The 22,788-nt window shown below is 43.8% G+C and overlaps 1 protein-coding gene across 1 annotated transcript in view; it reads right to left on the bottom strand.

Moving 5' to 3' along the window:
* The window catches only part of PDK3 (pyruvate dehydrogenase kinase 3), a 64,879-nt gene that overhangs the window by 5,494 nt on the left and 36,597 nt on the right, over positions 1 to 22,788 (bottom strand). The window contains exons 3-8 of the mRNA XM_056861752.1: positions 18,498 to 18,569; positions 12,272 to 12,456; positions 9,111 to 9,200; positions 6,086 to 6,163; positions 2,059 to 2,135; positions 1,124 to 1,225 (exon numbers count right to left, since the gene is read on the bottom strand). Of these exons, the coding sequence (XP_056717730.1) occupies positions 1,124 to 1,225; positions 2,059 to 2,135; positions 6,086 to 6,163; positions 9,111 to 9,200; positions 12,272 to 12,456; positions 18,498 to 18,569 (604 nt within the window). The remainder of the gene's footprint in view (positions 1 to 1,123; positions 1,226 to 2,058; positions 2,136 to 6,085; positions 6,164 to 9,110; positions 9,201 to 12,271; positions 12,457 to 18,497; positions 18,570 to 22,788) is intronic.

The raw sequence follows: 22,788 nt of genomic DNA, 5'->3' as shown, positions 1-22,788 counted from the left end.
ACTAGACTTTACAGGTTAACCAACATTATTCTGATTATAACATACAGTAAAGAGAAAGCATATGTGAACATGTCTGAATGCCTGTTCAATTCATGGTACAGTTAAATAAAAAGTTATCCAAAGAAAACTCTAATCAAAGTGAAATGCAAAAGAGATTTACAGAAATTCTTTGCCAAAAAGCAAAACTTTTTAGTCCTTTTGTTTCTCACCCACCATCCTCAGCTAGTCATGACAATTTGTGAAACCTTTGCCTATGAATTTGGCCTCTGACAAACTAACCCCCAAGCTGCACTGCACAGCTGTATAAATTCTTGCCTTATGTTACATACGTAACTGTTTTTTTAATACTTACCGTATATACTCGCGTATAAGCCGAGTTTTTCAGCCCAAAAAAAGGGCTGAAAAAGCCGGCCTCGGCTTATACGCGGGTCAATACTGTAGGGGAGGGGAGGGGGGAGGAGGGAGGGGGCAACTTACCGCCGCCGCCATCGCCGCCGACACCGCTGCAGGGCCCATGCGGCTTCCCCCGGCCAGGAGCGCCCTATGAGGGCCTCCTGCGGCCACTGGAAGGCCGCGCGCCCGCTGCCGCCGGGAGCGCCCGGCTCCCGCCGCCCTGGACGGGCCGGGGGAAGCCTCCTGCGGCCTCTGGAAGGCCGCGTGGCCGCCGCCGGGCACGGCCGGCTCCCCCCGCCCTGGACGGGCCGGGGGAAGCCTCCTGCGGCCTCTGGAAGGCTGCACGGCCGCCGGGCACGCCCGGCTCCCCCCGCCCTGGAAGGGCCGGGGGAAGCCTCCTGCGGCCTCTGGAAGGCCGCGTGGCCGCCGCTGCCGAAAACGCCCAGCTCCCCCAGCCCTGGAAGGGCCAGGGGAAGCCTCCTGTGGCCACTGGAAGGCCGCGCGGCCACTGCCTGGAAGGGCCGGGGGAAGCCACCGCCTTCGCCGGGCCTGAAGGTAAGCCTGCGGGGGGGGGGGAGGGGTTATAAGCTGACCCTCGGCTTATACGCGGGTGCCTAATTTTTCCCCATTTTTGGGGAGAAATTAGGCACCTCGGCTTATACGCAGGTCGGCTTATACATGGGTATATACGGTATTACTAGTTCAAGATATTATTTAGCAAGTTATTTACCTTTATTGAGAGGTCTTCTTTACCTAAAGTGACTAATGTTTTAACCGGTGGATAGCCTTCACTTTTACCTTCATATAATTCCACTGTAGCTCTCATTGAGTTCTGAAATTTAAAAGGAACTTTTAAAAAATCAAATATTTTTATCTTTTAATATTAACAAGAATAGCTGTTATATCTCTGACCACAATTATGTTTTTTGTTAAAAAGACTAGCACAAATACATTTGTGACCTTGAGTATCTTCATACTTCGGTTACTTGCGGGGACTATCTTCAACGTATACAAATAGCTTCTGGCAAATGTAAGCTTCCCTGATTGTGTGTGTTAAGTGCTGTCAAGTTGTTTCCAATTCATGGCAGCCATATGAATTAATGATCTCCAAAATGTCCTATCCTTAACAGGCTTGCTCAGGTCTTACAAACTGAAGGCCGTGGCTTCCTTTATTACTTTAATGATATTGTTCACATGGGCAATTCAGCCCTGAACAATGTCACACTGAGATCAAAATAAGAAAAAGGAAATGTAACTATCTAACTAGCCAAATCTCACCTTCTGCATTTCAAACACAACATACATTAACTTTACTTTATTTCCCTCAAAATTTTGCAAAACACTTATAGCAACTATATATGTGAAAGATATATGAAAGACATATATACATATGAAAGACATGCACTGCACTGGAGACTGAAAATGACCTTTTACTTTTCTACAGTGAATCCATTTGTGCAACTCAAGGTACAGGGGTGATATCCCACAATAACGACTAGACACAGTTAACACACACAAGCCTTTTTGAGGTCCACTACATTCCATGAGGAGCCAAATCCACACAGCCCAAAACCAGCCCAGAAAAGTGTTTTCTGCACAATCTGAGGGAGACATGCAAGCAGGGAAATTAAATTAATCTCCTTTCATGCAGATGCTTCTACCTACCTTGAACAACTCAAAAAGCATGTGGAACAGATGTGACGGTACATAGACTACTTGAATAGGCTTGCCTGGTGCTTTCGCTAAAGAACACAGATGAAATGTTTTATTAACTTAAAATTCAGGCTAAAAATAATGTTCATCTCTTACAGTAGAACCCGGAAATAGAACCTGAAAGAAATAAACCTGAAACAAATACAATATAACCTCACAGCATTTTTATCTTCCTTTCATTTCAAGTGCCTAACAACGTGAAAACATTCAGCTCATTCCTGAGGGGGAGGGAGCTACGCCAGGGCTAAGAGTAGTGCAGCAGAGGTACAGCGGGGCTGGCTCCTAGGCAGTTTGGAGTGTGGTGGCCCACCAAGAAATACCATCAAAATGCTGAAAATACACGAGGGGAGCTTGATGGTGTGGCCACACCAGGAAGCAGGAGGCCAGGCCGAGTAGGCGGTGTGAGAGCGGGGAGGCAGACATCCAAGGGTTGGTTCAGGCTGTGGTGGGGAGGAGTGAGGAGTGCAGCCAGCCGACCAAGAGATCCACCCCCAAGCCAGAGAGCATGGATGGAAGAAGTTGAGGCTGGAGGGAAGGTGGCAGCCGTTCCACAGGCACAGCGCCGGTTACCTCCTAAGGGGCCAGCATGGGACCTCATCTGCCGAGAGAGAGCGAACGAGGCCCCAGTGACAGTGGCTTCCTGTTAAGTCCCTAAGCACTCACCTGAATGGTGTTCAGGGGACCAAGGGTGGCCAGGGCACAATGTGCATATGTGAGGTTGATGTTGCCCTCGAGTTTGTTTATTGGCCCAGAGTTGGCGGCTGGACGTCCGGTTGATGGCCAGACAGCATGTCAGGGTATGGGAAGGCGGCTGCTTTGCCACTTGTCAGAGGATCGGAGAGGTACACAGTGGTCTGAGAAATCTCATTTCAGGTCACTGGGGCAGGGGCACATCTCGCGCTGCACTGACCATAAGGTCGGCCCCAACACTAGGGACTCTCTTTGACGGAGACAAAAGTTTGGAGAGGCAGGGGGTCCACCTTGATACTTTGCCAAGGATTACCCCTCCATTCCCCAGGCAGTAGAGACAGGCAGCAGTCGGGCTGTCAGCTGGTTCTTGGGGTGAGAAGGTCAGCGTAGCCAAAGGCTGGTGGACAGAGCCGATTGGCAGTCTGGCACCTTGAAGTCTGGCGTGTCTGTCAGTCTCTGCCTCTCATGGCATGATGTCCATGTAAATGAGCGCCCCAATTGAGAAAACCGTCTTAATTACTAGGGATTAAGGGCAAAGATAACACTTCTAGTGGTGGCAGATGGCTACCCGCGAGCAGACCTTCACAAGTTGCTGTCCATCCATGATTACAAGTGGTCATGGTGCGGGGAAAGAAAGCCCCAAATCAAGGTGTTTGTCATTTTGTGTGCCGATCGACCTGGGGTGAGGGTGGGTTGTGATATCGGAGCCAGCTTGTTACAACCAAGGCAGCTCTTTTGAGGGAGACTCCTCATCCGCACAGGTGAGAAGTCCTCCTCAGAAGCCATCATAGCAGCGGTAAAAGCTGCTATTCTTAGTTGGAGGGTTTACCCCTCTGGACTGGCCTGAGTTAGCCCCATCTTTTAAATGGTCAGCCACCTATCCAGATCAATCCACTGAATGAAGACAGATAGTTTGGTCTGACCAAATTGGCTCTGGTAGCATGATCCCAACCTCACCAGGGCCCCAAATATGGGGCCTGACCCAAACCTGTCAAAGATAGAAGGGGGGACACGGCCTCTGAGCCGACAAAGCGGCTAGAAGCAAGTTGTGAGACAGGTCTGGCCGTTCAATCTCGCGGCTTGATGGGAATCCCTGATGTGTAGTCGGTCAGATTCCCAGAAGCTAGCACAGGGCCTTCAGTGGGTCCGGATACTTCTGTGACAGACAACTGCAGTGGTTTATATGGACTGCTGACAACAGGATGGCCAGGCCATGTCTGGTGGGTGTTGAGCATGGACCATGGGGCTACCCGGCCCACATGGCCCACCACCCATTGAGGAGCAGAACTCGCTCCAGGACACACACGGCCCCCTCACTACCCCATGGCACTTCAGCCGTCCATGAGGCTGTGCCGGGGCCCAACACCCCTGTTGCCCTCGCAGGGGCTGCCCAAAGGTGGGCATCCCCATGTCGAGGGGAAGACCAGGAGGAGTGGGGGCTGAGACAGGACATTGCATGGGTCAAGCCGGATGGTGCTCTTAAGAGTAGTGTTGTGGCGCTTGGCAGCCATGGCCAATGAAACAATTGCAGGGGAGGGTGCTTTGCCACCCTACCAACACTCTCTGCTCACGTTATCCTGGGATCTTCTGCACCAGGCCTGACCTTCCCCAACCCCCACCTGCCCATCTTGGAAGACATGGATGCGAGACCTTGAGACTGAAGGGATTTATTGGGGAGGGGGGGAGCTGACAATTCTAGGCTTATGGAGCCGGGTCGGATGGAGCTCCAGAAGTGGGCAGGCCGTTGTGGCCTTGTCACCGGAGTCTGACATCGCATCCTCCAATACACTGATGGCGCGTCCTTAGGGATGCCATGATGGCTGGCTTTGTGGGTTGACTGGCCGTCAGCCTTGACTGAGGTTCTCTGGGGTGGTTGTCAATGGCGGTGAGATGATGTGCAGATTGGTTGGCTCTTGGCAATGGCGGGCCAACCCCTCGCATTCCTGGTCATGGCCTCTGCATGGGATGGTGGTGCTCCCACAACCCCGCAGGACTGGTCCCGCAGCCATAGGCAGCCTCGAGGCCACTCCCTTGGGGCCCAGCTCCACTCCTCTAGAAGACAGGATACTCCTGCCTTTTCTGCATCCCTGGAGGCGCGATTGTTGAAGCCTGGCCGGCCAGCCCCTCCAAAGCAAGAGCAGCAACCTGAAAACTGTCGGTTTGTGCAGCCAGAGAGGAGTGACTACTGTTGGTGGGGCCGCCCGGGCTGGAGAGGCACGATAGCTCTAAGTCCGCACCTCGGGGAGCTGACCAACAGCATCTTAAGCCAAGCGAACCTTAGCTGTCAGAGGTGACGCTTGAGTGAAGTGGTGCTTATGAGGGATTACCCATCAAGCCAGGGGCCGCCTCCAGGGGTGTGTGGTCATTTCCAGGGTGCCCCCATTGGCCAGTCACTTGGCCGGATTCCAGAAACTCCAGGGAACTGTGGGAAAGGCAACGCCGAGGCAAGCTTTCCCCTCGGGAGGCGACTGCATGGGGCTCTATGGGCTGCGCCAGGTAAATACCTGTCATAACTTTACAGTGCAAAAAGTGGGCCATCCTTGGCCGAACGGGACTACTGCTGGGAACGCCCCCAGGGATGCCCCTTTTGATGATGGCGGGGGCTCCAGAACTGTTCTGGCACTAGTGCGGCAGTTGCGCCAACGCTCCAATGACAGTGCTCACCACCGCCCCATCCTAACTCCTCTTCTGTTGGTGCCTGTGCCGGTTTAGACAGTGCAAGTGGCATTTGCGCTGGCACAAGCCCTTCCCTGCCCCCTAAGCACATTCAGCCCCCAACCTCAGGAATGAGCTAAGTGAAGACAGGCTGCAATTAACCTTCTATTCTTTCACTATAGACTTGCTGTAAGACTTTTGCAGCACAATCCTAGGCATGATTACTTGAACATAATTCCCACTGAACTCCGTGGTGCTTCCTCCCTAGTATGTATACAGAATCACAGCCTTAGCCCTCTATACCAGTTTTCCTTCTGTGCTTAGCTCAGATTCTCCACCTGTAAAATAGCATGCTTGGCTAACTACAGGAGAGTTACTAACAGAAGGGGTTCTCCCAGTAACATCAGACTTAATGGGAGACATTAACTACCTAATTATACTTCCAGAGGTTTCTGCTTTTAAAGCAGTTTATTCAAATTATGTCCAAAAGAAAGGCAAGTCAGAAAACAGAAATAGTGCATCCTGCAAAAGTCGTATCTTTGGCATGGCTTTTGACCAAAAGTAAATGAGCTACATAAAATTTTTTAAACTGACAGTACTGTACAAAACTTCAGACACATAATAGCATTGTTACCATTGAATTCTTCAATTTCCAGTTCCGGTGATACCAAGTAATACTGCTCACACAACATTTTAGCAGTTGCAAAAGCATCTGGGAAGGTGGGAAAAACACACACACATAATAATATAATTACAAGTGGGAACCTGCAAGAATTTGAAGGAGGTTCCTTCTCCCCTTCCCACCCAACAGCCAACCTACCTTCATTTGCCCCTTTGTCTTCAGGTTTCCCTGTCCTCCCCCAAGCAGCCTCTACCTAGGAAAACTATGGACCAATTGTGCGGTGCTGGCCACTGGGTCAGGCCCACTTGCATGATAGGGAACCCTCAAGGACTTGTGGTGGGTCCCCCTCACTTTCCCCTATATCCCTCTCCCCACACTATTTCTTCTTTCCCTCCTCCTGGTAACCCTGCAACCCTTTCCTCCCTCATTCTTACCTTCTCAGCCATTCAGCAATCTACCTTTTATCTGCCTCCCATCATTTATACTTCATTTATACTTCACCTTTCTCCACAGTGGGGACCAAAGCAGCTTACACTGTTCTCCTCTCCTCCTTATTCACCCTCACAAAAGCCCTGAAAGGTAGGTTAGGCTGAAAGTATGTGACTGGTCTGGCCCCAAATCACCCAGTGAACTTCCACAGCAAGATGGAGATTCGAACCTAGGTATCTCTGATCCTACTCTGAAGCTATAACTGCTCCACCACACTGGCTTTCATAGGGTGGGGTCTGCTGAAGCATAGCCAGTGACTGCTAGTCACCCAGTGACTGCTGCCAGGCCTGGTTCCAATGAGTCTTCCCTCAAAGGCCAAAACAGCCCCAATAAGGGCCCTGCCCCCCTCCCCCTGCCTTTTGCTCACATAAACTAAGCCTGGAAAACTGTGGTTGCCTAGAAACAGCCACTGAAGAAATCCTTTTCTTAAACCTTCAGGCACTCCTTGTATCATTTTGAGGTTTTACAAAAAACAACATTTTTTTTTTAGATTTCACATTTTTCTGCAAACCTGGGCCCTTTTCAGGATTGTAGAAAGACCTGTCTTGCCTGTTCACAGCTCCAGTCACCAGATTTAAGTATTCAAAGATTTGGCCACTATTAGAATATAAGACAAGTGGGGACCCACAAGAAACTTGCAAAGAGGGTGCATCCCTCCCCCCCTTTTGCTTCCTTCATTCTTCTTTACCCTCAGGAAAACAAATATATGACTTTGTAAAAAGGACAGGGGAAAAACTTTTAGAAGTTTAGCAGAAGATGTGAGTTGGAGAGGGTGCACAGAAATGTTTATTTTCTCTTCCCCCTCCCAGCCATTCCTTCTGGGCACCCAACTTGTATTTCTCTATTTTAGACAGTGTCTGTGACATTTTAAATAATTGTATTAAATGTCATCTATACAATATAGCGGTGGGATTCCTTTTTGAAAGAAACCCTCTTAATAGAAAGTTAATGGTACTAATCTTCCTTTTTTCCCCTAAGAGTTTGAACACCTTTGTACAATTTCCAGAACAATATTAATCACAGGGCAAGAATTTGTGGTTTTTCCTCTGTTATAGAAGATACCATTCAAAAGGCAATGTTTAACTTTTGCAGACGTGCAATTACATCTAAAAACACAAATTTCATAAATGAAGAAGTTATTCTTTTAATTATTTAAAAATGTCTAAACAAACAGATTCTGCTCAAAGTGGAATTTTACTTTTAATCTGCTCATTTTAAAACTTTTGCTTCAAACGTATTGGGTTAAATCTAGATGCTATGGGCAGATATGGAAGTGGAGAGGAGGCCATAGTGGAACTAGCAGAAGTCATGAGTGGCGGCAGATCATTCCTGCCTTTCTCTAGCAGCCACTCCTGCAATGCTGGGGGTCCCTCATGGCCAGGTGACACAGATAGCTGTAATTGGGATGAGACAGCAGGTGAAATGATTCAGCCCTGAACCTCTCATCCCAACAGAACAAAAGTACAGGATCCACCCTTTTATACATTTTATTTTATTTTGCTAATTCTGCATAAAAAGTAAATAGAAAACTTAGCTACGATATTTCCTAGGTAGAAAGCAAAGCATGTGGATTGGCCAGAAAATTTAGGGAGAAATTTTCAGGCCCAAAATTTAAACACATAACTAAAAGATATGTTACCCATGTTGCTAGGTCAACTCCTGCAAAAGTTTAAAGTGCTGCATTTAGATAATTTGGACATTGTACACTGGATAACTGTTGCAATCTTTTTCACAATCTGAGAGTTCAAGTAGGGCAGCATCTATAGAAATAAGCATTTTAAGGCTCAGCATGTTTGAACAAGCAAATGTACAACTAAGCTTGCTTCCAATATTAAATCAATGCTAGTGCTGCACTTAAAAATTAAAGTGGTTAAGTTTCTTGTCTCCTATCAATATACTACTTTGTAGCAGAATTTTAAAAAACCAAAATAATTTCAGGAATGCTTTGAAGATTACATTGCTTGATGGCTTAACTGTGTTATATCTCCATCTAGTGACAAAAATTTTCAACACAATAAAGAATCTAGCCATCTTCATGATCATTGAACTAAGCATTTTTTATATCTTAGAAAAGTAGTTTTTGCCCATATAAAGAATTGAAAGAAGAAAGGAAACTCTACAAATATCAACAATGAGCAGATACGGAAGTAGAGAGGAAGCCAAGGTATGATTGTCAAGACTGGTAGATTTTGCATCACCTCACAGGTCTGCTGCCTACATAATAAATTCCTTTCGTCTTTCCTTTGTCAGTTTTAACCATAGCTCAGCAGGCTTCGGTATAGCCACTGACTATGGCTAACACTAACCTGAGTTCCCATCTTAACCAGATTTTGCACAAGGGGTGCTAACTTTGGTTCAGATAAAAATCTGATTAGTATTAATAATGGTTTGCATTAGCACAGATGCAATGCTAAGCCAAGATTAGAACCAACAAAGATAGGAGAGGGGAACTACTATCTACTGGCTTTACTGCTGGAGATGGTCCAGAGATTACACGTGTGTGTGTGCTTAATTTGAAGCACAAAAGCATTCTTATATTTCTCCTTACCTTCAACCACATCAGCCACATTACAAGTAGGATCAATACTCCCAATATGTTTGGGATGAGCAGGATTAGTAACTCCACCAAAAAGCAGGGCTATGGAAATAAAGGCAGAAATGAATACAAGTAACTTTACTTTTTAAACAGCAAAGGACAGAGAAACTAGTAATACGTACAGGTAAAACTTGGCTTCTTTAAAAATCCTTTCACAAGGTGGAGCAAATAAAGCAATGAATTTTTAAGGCAAAGATATTGTGGAAACCCCTTCCATGTTTTTGCACTGTTCTATTGGTTTGCAACCATTCCCTCAATTTGCAGGGCCATTAAAAAAACTATAAAAGAGATTCTTCTTTCTCTTTCATGATGGGTTAGATTCAAGGACTCGCTTTTGCTAAATGAGGGTCCTTTGCATGGGAGCCCATGGGACCAGCTTAATTTAGTGAAAGCCAATCAGGTACTACATAGTGAATGTGATGATGCCAAGATGTCAGAGAACCAATCGGATTTGGCTATATTGTGATATCCATGAGAGCAGTCAGTGCTATACTGCCCTCACTTAAAAGCCCTAATTCAGCTCTAGTCACACCACAATGCTCATCAGAATGCGTGATTAAATGCACAGCCCACTGAGAGCAATCTAGTATGGACAGAGACAAGATGGAAATCCAGGCTGGTGTTCACTGCTTTGCTGCACTGCACTATAGTGGTTTCACTGGTACAGGACAGCAAAAAAATAGGGGGCTCTGGCCCCTATTTTAAGACAATGAAATACATGTCCTGCTGCCTCCTTCTACCAATGGCTAAGCTCTAGAAAATACAGCATGTCAAAATGCATTCCCAAAAGGGAAATAATACTACTAATAGTTTATCTGGGAAAAGTACTTTAATGCAACTAGTGGATTAAGCCCTGGATGTCAACTACCCCAAGAGAACTACGAAAAGTAACTGAATGAACATCTTTTTAATGTATCCTATGGTTTGCAACATATTATAAAACAGTACAAAATATTTAAAAACTCAAAAAGAATGTATTAGTCAACGTTAGAAGCATCTTGCAAATATTTGTATGACTTCTATTACCTTTATCCAGACTAATAGTTATGTCACCTTTTGAAAAATTAAAGACTGGCCTTAGGAAATTCAGCACTCAAAAGAATATAGTAAAATAGTTAATATTAATGATGCATAACAGAGCTGATATGTGGGCCAGGATCTTCCTCACCGCCTTTATGTGTCGCTGATCACTACCATCCACAAATGTTCTCTCCTTATCTGTTGCCATTTGGCAGCCCTGCGCAAGTTCAACAAAATATTCTAGTTAGCCATGCAGCCTTCCTCAGACCACGCCAATTCAGGTCGATCTGCAAATTCTGCCTGGGCTTTTGGCTTTCTTCCATTCCCTTTGGAAATATGGTAGGTGATAAGTTGGGGACCACATCCTTGGCATTATTGGCCCCCTGTAATGTGTTATTCTACAGTTCTTTTCTGTCAGTCTGGATAAGCTCAACCACTCCTGCAGTTTCCTTGGTTCTCTCAGATGCACACCCAATCTCATCAAAAGAAGGAAACTCCAACTTGCAAGTTTCAGACTAATAATGTACATTTTGTCATGTATAGCAAGTGCCACCAATGATTCAGCAACAAGGACAAGATTAATTGGTTGGAGAATGAAGCAAATGGTGAATAATTTGAACAGAATAAATTCAGCAGTTGAGGTCAAAAGTGTGATATAGATCTTCTGATCAGCAAAAGCCACTTCTATGGCATTAAAAATAGTTTCTTTTGTGTATTTGTTAAATAGGTTAAAAAACTAGTCACAGTGACCAAACAAAGCAGACCAAATTTTTTGAACTGATGGGCAGTGAGTAAGATGAGGCTCAGATGGCTTGATTTTTACCACCTGTTGAGTACTATTTTGACATATCCTGGAGACTCCCTTGTGTGGTATTGCTCTCTGCCAAATGTCAAGTTGCAACAACTACATGCCAGACTAAGCAGAGACATCCATTTAGGTATCTTTTTGTGACTCTGCCAGGCAGTGGCTGCAGAAATCCAAATGCAGACTTGTTTCATTTTCTATCAATACCTTCTGTTGTTCAGTTGCTTTCTGAAGCAACTGTTTTCTGGACTCCTATCACTACCATTACTACCATCACCACCCTGCCCCCTCTCCCAGCAGCGGGGAAGAAATCTTCAGGGAAAGTCTTTTTTCCATATCTGCTAGTCCTTCAGTGCTTTCTTCACTTTGCAATATGAAATCTCATATCCTTCTTTCCTACTAACCTTTTTGCCACTTTACACTTCAGTCAAGTCCTTTCAGAATCTGTCAACTACATTTTAACTCTGCAATTCCTCCAAGGAGCACAGAATGGCATACATGGTTCTCTTCTCCTCATTTAATCCTCATCCAATCCTGCGAGATGAGTTATGCTAGGGGACCATAGCCCACCACCATCCAGTGAGCTTCATGGCAGTGTGGGGATTTGAATCTCGGTCCCGCAGCCCTAAGCTCTATACCACAGCAATTGTCTCACAAGCAGAACAATCCACAACTGCAAGACAACAGGCATAGGCAAGGTGAATAGATGGAGGATACACTTTTGGGTAGCAGTGTGTGTGGACAAGATCTTGGGGTATGGATGGACTGTAAGCTAAATATGAGCAGTCAGTGAGATGCAGCAGGAAAAAAGGCTAATGTGGTCTTGGGATGTATCAACAGAGGCATAACATCCAAATTGCAAGATGTCATAATCCCGTGTACACCACCATTGGTCAGGCCACACCTGGAATACTGTGTATAGTTCTGGATCACTTGACAGGGATGCTTTAGGCTGATTCTGCATTGAGAGGGGGACTGACTAGATGGTCTGTACGGCCCCTTCCAACTAGGTGAATCTAATGTTTCTAAGTGAGTAATGTTGGTCCGAACACCCTAAGTCTGATTACTCTGCTAACTTTTTGCATTGTAATGGAAAAGGCAAGACTTTGAAAAGCAAGAGGCACACAAGTAAAAGAACCCCTGCACAATTTTATATGTGCCTTTTTAACACATACCATAATAGAATTTGTTTTGCTGCGACAAAAGCTAGGCCAGCGCTGTTTCTTTCATCTTATAAGCAACCACTCTAGTGAGCACTCTTATGGTAAACTAAAAAGTAATTACTTACTGTGCTGGTTAATAAGCATGCGGAACGAGATGCGGTTGGTGTAGAACCTATCTAGAAAATATTGGATGTTACTGCTCACAAACGGGTCAAAGCCATATTTTTCCTTATATTCAATCACTCCTTGGGCCATGGTAGGAACAACATCGTTGTGTCTGTTCCTGACTTTAATTAAGACATCTAAGAAACTGAAGGAAAAAAGTCAGAAAGAAAATGTTACAGTTAACTAAAATCTCTCCATGTGAGACTAAAATTTTATTTATTTATTTATAAATATGCTGCCTCTCCAAAAATGGGAATTCTACATATAGAATTTAAAATATTAATTCATAATACAAATCTGTCTCAAAACCTCCACTCAGTACCATTGGCTGGTTATTTCAAATAGTTATTTGAATGTTAGCCTCTCTCATTTCTATAATTCAGGGTCAGGTATGCCTTGGGCCCCTTTCCATTTTCTCTCTCATCTACCATTTCCTTGGAGGCTTTATTTTCTTGCCTTGACATCCCTCTGAACAACTCCAAGTCCTCCTTCCTAAAGCTTGCATGCTTCTCTGGGTATGCGACCTTCCTAGGCCCTCTACACCCTCTTTCCTTAAAGCCTTCTGACTGCCCTGTCAATTTCTAGGATCTCAGCAGTTCAGCCAATGGCACCTAGAGACCACCTGCCAGCACATTATATAGTGCAATACATTATACATATGCCAGGGAATGTACTATATTCACAAAATGTCAATCTAAACATTTCAGGTACTTGAAGACTTAATACGTATATTTTGAATTAACTGCAAAAATTTTGCACCCAGTAAGTAAGAGCAGTAAATAACATTTCGTCACACTTCAGTTCTGGGCCTCCAGCATTCCTCACCTGGGGGAAGGACACAGCTGTTTCAAAACAGGCAATTTGACCAAACTTCAACAGTGTAAAAGGGGCTTTTGCAGATCCAAGTTTGGTACCATGGGGAAGAAATTTATTATGATATTCTGTTTAGCAGCAAGACACATATGAAGTGCACTTTCTCTTTTCAAGCCACTATAATGGCTTTCCTTCATTTCCTTGAAACAGAATTTGGCAGTCAAGGAGCTTGGATCTATGCAGAACAACACTACTTGACGTCCTGTATCACACAGAAAGCCACCAAAAGCCAATATAATATAGTGTTAGATTTGGTACAGAGAAACCTGGAGTAAAAATCCCTGTCCAACCATGAAACTTTCTGAGCAAGCTTGGGGCCAGACTAACCCACTAATGTCTGAAACCACCTATCCTACCTTTCATTTTTATAGTCAGTTCATGTTATGTTTTCACCAGGACTTTTGCTATCACAGTAAACTCCTTTTAATCATGATTGCAGATTGAGGTTCGTTGCTAGCCACAATTAATGAAAGTAAGCAAAGCCCTGCAAGGAACTCATGGGGAGTAGAAATCCCATCCACCAGGTCTCTACTTCTTCCTCCAGCTTAATTCTGCTGCTACACTGCTGCCTGATGGAGGGGCACTTGCCCCAGCGGAACAGAGTTGTCCCATTTTCCCACTCCAGCAGCAGCTCACTGCACCTCCCAAAATACAGCTCCTGGGGGAAAGGGGACCTACAGTTACTGTATAAGGATGAAGTGAGAGGGGTGGTAGAAAATGACTTCTGGAGTCAACCTAAGGCATCTGTGAAATTAATATGTATTATGGGCTGGATTCTAAAGAACAAATACAGTACCTTTTACTTTGCCATATAATCTAATAGCTTACCACCTAGCCCTCACCTCTCCAGCTCATTTATTGCTCATATTGCTGAAAAAATGTGATCAGGAAGCTCTTTGCCTTCTTCCAGAACAGAATTATTCAAAAAAAGAAAACCTGCACAAATTTGATTTGAATGAAAGATGCATATTACTATATCCATTTTTCTAAGCAAAAAATGGTCCTATATGTTTCCATTTTGAAGGTCCGCTTTAGCAGCAAGTATTCTCATTTTCAATAACATGTTTTATGAACTCTGTTAAGAACAATAAATATTGGATGCAAGAGAAAAATAATGCTTAAATATATTTTCTTTTTAACTTCTATTAACAATGGAAACTCTCCATACATTTTTATGTGTTTCATTTTCTATATCTGGTGTCAGGAAGTTACTCTTGTTCATAGAACTGCTGAGAAGTAAATATAACATTTTCTATCAAGTAATAAAATCAGATCCATTTTCTTTGCAGGTACTTTTCTAACATACATTTCTGATTGTGAAAGAGTACTCCTCTTTTAAAGGCACCTTTACTTGTCCTTTTCCAGTCTAATCAGCAATGCTTAAGCACTTTTGCAAATTCATCATGCAGTTTTCAAATGATCCGTTAGTCTAACAATAATAACTGAGAAATATGAACAGTAACAACCTAATCCCAAACCTCAAAACCTTCAAATTGCACAAGGAGGGTTTTTAACCTACTCACCTACCTTGCTGATTGGACAAGCACCCCTTCTTGAAAATTATTTTAATGCCTAAAGCTTCAGCTAGATTAGATCCTGCTGATTCTATGAGGATCTGAGAGTTAAGGGCAAGAGAAGTCCATTGCTCTACTTCATAGTTTCAAATGAGGAAATTATCTTTTTGTATGTGAGGAGATCTAAATATTAAAAGGACATTCTACTTAGGCCTTCCTTAAAAAGAAAGAATATGAAAATTTATCGTTTTTAGTGGACAGTTTGTGTTACAAGGAAATCTGGGCTTATTTTCAGAACTCCATTTCTACCTCCTTTACTTTCAAGTGCAGACTTAATCCTACTAATGGCCTCATAGGTATTCTTCTGGGTTTCATATCACTCAAAAATAGCATTTTCCTTGCCTGTTACTAGACTGTGAACTATACTTGTATGAATCAGGGAAGAGGATACTTTATTTTATGCTCACTGAAACCTGATGTCTACCATTGTGAAGAGAATTAATAGTGTCATCCTAAATCTGTTTTGGCCAATGCACTCAGGACATAACTCTGTTTAAGATTGTACAGTCATTTACAAATAATATTTAAAAACTCTATCAGCACAAATGCAATCTATGCTTTTTTCTTATCTGCATAGACCCTTTTGTGTGCCTGAGGGCCTCTAGACCACATTATACTGTACTGATATTGTGCTCAGTGGTATGGCTCTATCAAAGAATTTCTGTGAATGGAAGTGTGTGTGTGTGTGTGTGTGTGTGTGTGTGTGTGTGTGTGTGTGTGTGTGGGTGGAGGGGTGATTTTCACCAATTTTCTCCTCCCATTGTAGACCTTTGTCTCCCATTCATGCTGTTCTTGGGAATCCCCTGTCTCCAAGAAACAGTATCCCAAGGAGCATTTTCTGCTGTAGACAGAAGCAAGGAAGTCACACTCCAATAATCAAAATCACTTCAGACAGCAGAAATTACCAGTATATCAAAACCAGTATCATGGAAGGGGTTTTGGTCACTGGAGTGTGATAACTAAGAAAGTGGAAGTTCACATAACAGCAGGTGATGAAGGCCAAAGATCAAACGTAGTCATCAGTTTTTACTGGACCAAGCTGCTGAATGTGGGACTGTTTGACTTGTAAATTATCACTTCAAACACTATTTATATTTGGATTTTTGTACTGATTTGGTGAGTTTTCTTTTGCTTTAATTGCTTGTTTGTATATGACTACTATACTGAAAAAAACTGATTAACTGAATTTGTGTATTAGGATCAATGTTTTTCATGTTTGGGTTGTACTTCAGTTTTGTAAACTGTTTATTATATATATTATAACCAAGTGTTATATGAAGCTGGGATATAATCAGTGGTATACTAACTTCATAAAGTTGCCAATTAGTCCCTTTTCACTAGTAACAATCCAAACTGCATCCCTTGAAAATACCACTGCACTTCATCTTAAAATCAATTTTACATCTTAAACACAGAACTCATAACAATTGGAAAAGAATGTATAATGCAAATGTTATTTAGCATTAACACATCAATCTATTATTTTTAAAACATTGTTACCAGGGTGTGTCATCATCCCCCTCCCAGCTTTGGAGGCTTCTTATCCTGTAAGCTATTGCTAGATTTTTAAAGGAAATTGCAGAAGGCAGTATTTTAGAAGGAGAACCATAGACTCAAGACAGGTAGTTGGTCTCCATTAAGACCAACTCTTTGGTAGAAGACACCAACATGGAAATTTTGTTCACTTACAGTGAATTACTGTCTTGGTGGTTCCAGAGTCGGGCAGTCTCCACTAATAGGAAGAAGCTCTCCCTGAAGGCAGTCAAGGTTACTAACCTTTTTTTGTGACTCCAGATGACCAGGGCTTCTCCCACAAGTAGCCAGACTGGTCCAGAAGCAATCCAACTCCCCCCAAACTCACTAATAAGCTCCAAACAGCCATTAAAAAAAAGAAACCAAACTTGGGAGAAAAAAGAACACATGGAGAGAGACACAGGTACAGCCCTTCAGGCTCAAAATAACTAAACTTGGAAGAGTCAGACCAGATATCCCCTTAGAGGCTGCCTCAAGGTTCTCCCTCCTGGACTCCCAACAAGTGCAGGTAACATTGCCTCACCCTAGGACCACCAAGAAGAAAAATTCACAGTTTGTGAACAATTTTTCCATTGTCCAGGGTGGGATATAAAAAAGTAGTATATCCCTGGGTGGACAAACTGACATGTCATTCTGTCAGAGCCTGCTGACTCTTTTACAAAAGGATGCATTGGCCACACTATCAGCATGATAATGGCAAGTGAACGCATGCCCAGACTTCCAGGTTGCTGCATTGCACACAACTTCTAAGGATAGGTATTGGGTCCAGCCTCATGAAAGGAGTGGCGCCTCTTCTTCGGTTTACTTTTCTTCCTGCTTGTCAGCAGTACCTTTTTATTGTTCTCTCCAGGGTATTTGTCTTTGCCATCCCCAAAAAGCTGAGGAGCCAAGTGCCACATTCTATGCCACTGCTCTGGCAGAAAGTTGAAGAGAGTCCAAGGATGCATCAGAAAAAAGGTGCAGCCAGGGAAATTAGCTCTTTTTGATGTGACTGTTGGCCATCAAGGGATCTGAGGCCCAGAGATCGACCACCTTGGAGAAAAAGGAGCCCACTATTAAGTCTCACAGAACTGCAGCCAAGCCCTCAAAGTTTTTGTGCAGGGCCAGGTCAATTCTCTTGTAACACAGATCCCTAGAGAGTCTGTCTGCTTCAGACTCACTGTGTTGGAAATCAAATCTGCCACTAGGATGTCTACCACTGGGAACTTCAAGTAATTCACCACTTCTGGGACCAGTGAATAAAAATGTAAAATGATTTGATGGTTGGCCTTTGGTCGAGCTGGTGCCTCCCACACTGACTTGACCACCTTGTTGAATTCAGGCAGGAATGGAATTCCTGAAGAAGATGTACCAAAGGGTCGGGAAGGCTCTTACTGAAACTGCTGGACAGGAGGGATCAGGTTCCTCTGCCTCTTTCTTACTGCTGGGAATTTCCACTGAACTTTGAAAAAGACCTTAGGAAAGATTCTTGGGGGGAAAGGCGAGTTTGCACAATAGTCACAATGGGTTACTCATCCTCTAAGAGTTCCCCCTCCTCCCTACCCGAGAAAGAGTCAGAGAGCTCTGATACCTGAGACTCAATCCATCAGAGGGTTTTGGCTCCTGGATTTTGGCCTAGAATGGGACTCTTACTCCTTAGGCCCCTATATATATATATATTTTTTTTTTTTTTTTGAGGGGTGAAACTATGTAATGCTAAACAGGAAGTCCTGTCACCCCCTCTATGCGTCTTGTGGGATCCTACTAGGGAATGTGAAAAGCTTCTGCTTTTAGATTTATGTTTATCTTTTCTTGTGCTTTTTAGATTGGACAGACTGAATGGCTTGCTCCAGAAGATTAGCCATGACTATAGCAACGGAAGCTTGGAGCTCCTTCTGCATTCCACCATTAATCCAGGATAAGAGATTAGAATGTGCATCTCTGCCTGATAGATCAGGTGCTAGGGTGCCCCCCTGGGCTTGTACAGGGAAAGACCACGCACACATTTTAAACTATTTTAGGTTTGCATGAAAAACAGAAACTACTTAATATGTTATTTAGTAAAACATTTTTGGAAAACCAGCAGCCTTTTAGTTTAGGACAAACCTAAAATCATTTCCCAGTTTAAAATATTCCTAAAACCACAGATAATTTCGGAAACTGATATACGACAGTAGATTAATAAATTGTTTTCCCAACTTTAATTTTTTAAAAAAGAATCACTTACTTATCTAGAACATGTGGATCTTCAGGGCTTTTACTTTCATATTCTAAAAGCTCAAGAAAGCTCTGCATATACCTGAAATAGATAGGAATACAACGTTTCACATAGAACTATTCAAGGAGAAGCCATGAAAAATAATTTCCCAAAGAAGCAAGATAGGAGATTTTGTTTGTCCTTTATTTAAAAATGGTCCTGAAACTATGGAGTTAATGAAATCTGCAAAGAATGGACTAGGGCTGTATCCACATGGCAACAATTCTCAATTGTTGATAGGTTGCAGCTGCAAATGCGGAAAAACTCTCAGTAGCAACAAAGTGTCCACGTGGAAGTTTCCTCCTTGATTTACTGGGCCTGAGCAGCTGGGAGAGAGACAGAGGAGGAGCTTAGAGAAAGCTGTAGCTGGCTGAAGGTAATTGCTGTGCTGTTGATTGCTGAGGGTGGGGCTGAGAGTATTTAAATAGGCTCTGCTTGCCAGAGGCTGGCCTGAGCAGCTGGGAGAGAGACAGAGGAGGAGCTTAGAGAACGGTCAGTGAAAGTTTTACTGTAAAGTTTGTGTTTTCCTCAGTGGCTGGGGAGCAGTAGTTGAGGTTGCTGTGTGTATGAGAGTGGCCTGGGGGTCTGGCCTGGGGGCTTTGTAATATATATTTTTTATGTGCTGAGTGTTTTACTTCTTCAAGGAGGGAGCCTTGAAAGAAGGTTTGCCAGGGAAACTATCAGAGTAGCCTAGGAAAGAAACTTCAGAAATAGATCACAGCACTGTGACTAGTGAGGGAGCTGAGGCAGTAACATGCAAGGTCTGTAGCATGTTTGTCTTTTTACCTGAGGGTAACATTAATTACGCTTGCAGCAAGTATAAGTTGGTAGCCTTGCTGGAGAAGATACAGGGTCTTGAGGCACACTTGTCCACACTCCATTTTTTAAAGCAAGGTGAAGAGTTCATGGACAGAACTCATGAAGCTCTCTTTAGCGAGCAACAGGAGCAGGAGAGTAAGGAATCTGAACAAGTGGAGGTACAAGCAACACAGGAGGAGGATGCATGGAAGAATGTGGCCCACAGGAGTAGGAAAATCAGGACACATCCAGATCCTCTCTTGCTCAGCAATCGGTTCCAGGATCTCCCAACAGATACTGATTCTGGACCACTGGAACAAGGGCTATCCCCCCAAAGCATGAAAGAAATTCCTCAGGCTCCTGCACATGAGAGGACTCGATCTTCCGCCCCACAATTTAGGAGGAGGCGTGTTCTCGTAATTGGGGATTCCCTCCTGAGAGGGGTAGAGTCTAAAGTATGCCAACCTGACTTGTCCTGAGAGGTCTGCTGTTTACCGGGTGCACGCATCCAGGATGTGACAGAAAGGGTAGGAAGACTCATCAAGCCCACAGATTATTACCCTTTCTTGTTCATGTGGGAACAAATGATATTGCCTGGCACAGCCCAGAACGTATTCAAAGAGACTACATGGCTCTGGGTGAGAAGGTGAAGGACTTGGGGGCGCAGGTTGTGTTCTCGTCAGTTCTGCCTGTTGAAGGTCGTGGCTTAGGAAGGGAAAGATGAATACTCCAAATTAATGACTGGCTGCGTAGGTGGTGTCGTCAAGAAAGGTTTGGATTTCTGGACCATGGCTTAGGCTATCGAGAAGAAGCTCTTCTGTCGGGGGATGGTTTACACCTCTCGAGGGTAGGAAAAATGTGTTTGGTGAGAGCCTTGCAAACCTGATCAGGAGGGCTTTAAACTAAATCCTATGGGGGAGCGAGACAACAATTTAAAGCCTTGTATGCTGATAATATCTGGAGACGAGAACAATAAAGATTTGCAGGGAGTGGCATGTATGCAAGGAATCATAAACTCACAGTTAAGTACAGAAACGAAAACCACGGGGCACATAAACCACGGATTCCGATGTCTGTACACTAATGCGCAGACTATGGGAAACAAGCAGGAAGAACTCTAAGCCCTAATACAGGAAGGGGATTTTGACCTAATAGGCATTTCTGAAACTTGGTGGGATGTCACTCATGATTGGAATATTAAGATTGAAGGGTACAACTTGTTTAAAATGGATATATTGATAAGGAAGGGGGAGGAGTAGCACTGTATGTCAAAGATGTGTACACTTGTGAAGAAGTACATGAATCTGAGCATGGTAGTGCAGTCGAGACTCTATGGGTAAACATAAAAGGAATAAGAAATAATCGTGATATTCTCGTGGGGGTCTGCTATCGACCGCCAAATCAGGCAGAGGACTTGGATAGGATGCTCCTAGACCAGATCACAAAGTTCTCAAAGAGACAGGACATGGTGGTCATGGGAGATTTTAATTACCCGGATATCTATTGGAAGTCCAACGCTGCTAAAAATGCAAGATCCAATAAATTCCTGACTTGTCTTGCTGACAACTTCCTATTCCAGAAGGTGGACAGGGAAACAAGGGGGTCTGATATCTTAGACTTGATTCTCACCAACAGGGAAGAACTGGTCGATGAGGTTACAGTAGTAGGCATCCTGGGTAGTAGTGACCACGTACTCTTGGAATTTACAATCTTGGGGAGAGGAAAACCTGTACGTAGTCAAACATGTAGGTTGGAAATATTGTCAAAGGCTTTCTCGGTCAGAGTTCATTGGTTCTTGTGGGTTATCCAGGCTGTGTAACCGTGGTCTTGGTATTTTCTTTCCTGACGTTTCGCCAGCAGCTGTGGCAGGCATCTTCAGAGGAGTAACACTGAAGGACAGTGTAACACTGTCCTTCAGTGTTACTCCTCTGAAGATGCCTGCCACAGCTGCTGGCGAAACGTCAGGAAAGAAAATACCAAGACCACGGTTACACAGCCCGGATAACCCACAAGAACCAATGTAGGTTGGACTTCAAAAGAGCAAATTTTAACAAACTTAAACTTATGCTAGGTAGAATCCCATGGTCAGAAATACTTAAGCAGAAGGGAGTTCAAGAAGGGTTGGCATTTCTTAAAAATAAAATACTGAAGGCACAATCCCAAACCATTCCTATGAGAAGGGAAAATGGGAGGAGCCTAAAGAGGCCACGGTGGCTCCATAAACAGCTTTTTAAAGAGTTGAGAAATAAAAAAGACTCATTTAGGAAGTGGAAGGAGGGCCTTATAACCAAAGAGGACTATAAGCAAATAACTAGTGCTTGTAGGGACAGTGTTAGGAAAGCTAAAGCTCAGTATGAATTTAGGCTAGCGAGAGATGCTAAACACAACAAAAAAAGGGTTCTTTTCCTATGTACAGAGTAAGAGTAAGAACAAGGACAAGATAAGCCCATTGCGTCTACCGGAAAGTGGAATTGTAACAGGAGATGAAGAGAGGGCAGAACTCCTCAGTTCCTACTTTTCCTCAGTTTTTTCTTGTGAGGGAAGTGGTGCTCAACATGGCATAAACAGAACATGTGATGAGGGAAGGGATTTGAAGCCTAGAATTGGCGTTGGGGTAGTACACAAACACCTGGTTTCTTTAAATGAAACAAAATCCTCTGGGCCAGATGAATTGCACCCAAGGGTACTCAAAGAACTTGCAGATGTAATTTTGGAACCTCTGTCCATTATTTTTGAAAAGTCTTGGCAAACAGGTGAGGTGCCAGAAGATTGGAGGCGGGCAAATGTTGTCCCCATCTTCAAGAAGGGGGAAAAGGAGGATCCGGGTAACTACCAACCCATCAGCTTGACTTCTATACCAGGAAAAGTGTTCGAACAAATCACCAAACAGTTTGTCCTTGAGCATTTAGAAAGGATGGATCTGATCACTAAGAGGCAGCATGGGTTTTTCAAGAATAAGTAATGCTAGATTAATCTTATCTCCTTTTTTGAGAAAGTTACTACCTTGCTGGATCAGGGGAATGCTGTAGACATAGTTTATCTAGATTTTGATAAGGTTCCACATAGGCTTTTGATAAGGTTCCACATAGTATTCTAGTTGACAAATTGGGAAAATGTGGGTTAGATCCTATTATTGTTAGATGGATCTGCAACTGGTTGACAGATCGTACCCAAAGAGTGCTAGTTAATGGTTCCTCGTCCACTTGGAGAGAAGTGACTAGTGGAGTTCCTCAGGGATCTGTGCTGGGCCCTGTGTTGTTCAACATCTTTATAAATGATTTGGATGAAGAAATAGAGGGGATGCTTATTAAATTTGCAGATGATACTAAATTGGGAGGGGTAGCAAATACGGTAGAAGACAGAGCCAAGATGCAGGATGATCTTGACAGGCTGGAGAAATGGGCTAGAACTAATAAAATGCACTTCAACAAAGACAAATGTAAAGTTCTGCATTGAGGTAGGA

This window comes from Euleptes europaea, chromosome 16 (genome assembly GCF_029931775.1).
Source record: "Euleptes europaea isolate rEulEur1 chromosome 16, rEulEur1.hap1, whole genome shotgun sequence".
NCBI classification, from domain to species: domain Eukaryota; kingdom Metazoa; phylum Chordata; class Lepidosauria; order Squamata; family Sphaerodactylidae; genus Euleptes; species Euleptes europaea.
Note: the sequence above shows the minus strand (reverse complement) of the source record. Positions and strands in the feature narration are given on the sequence as shown.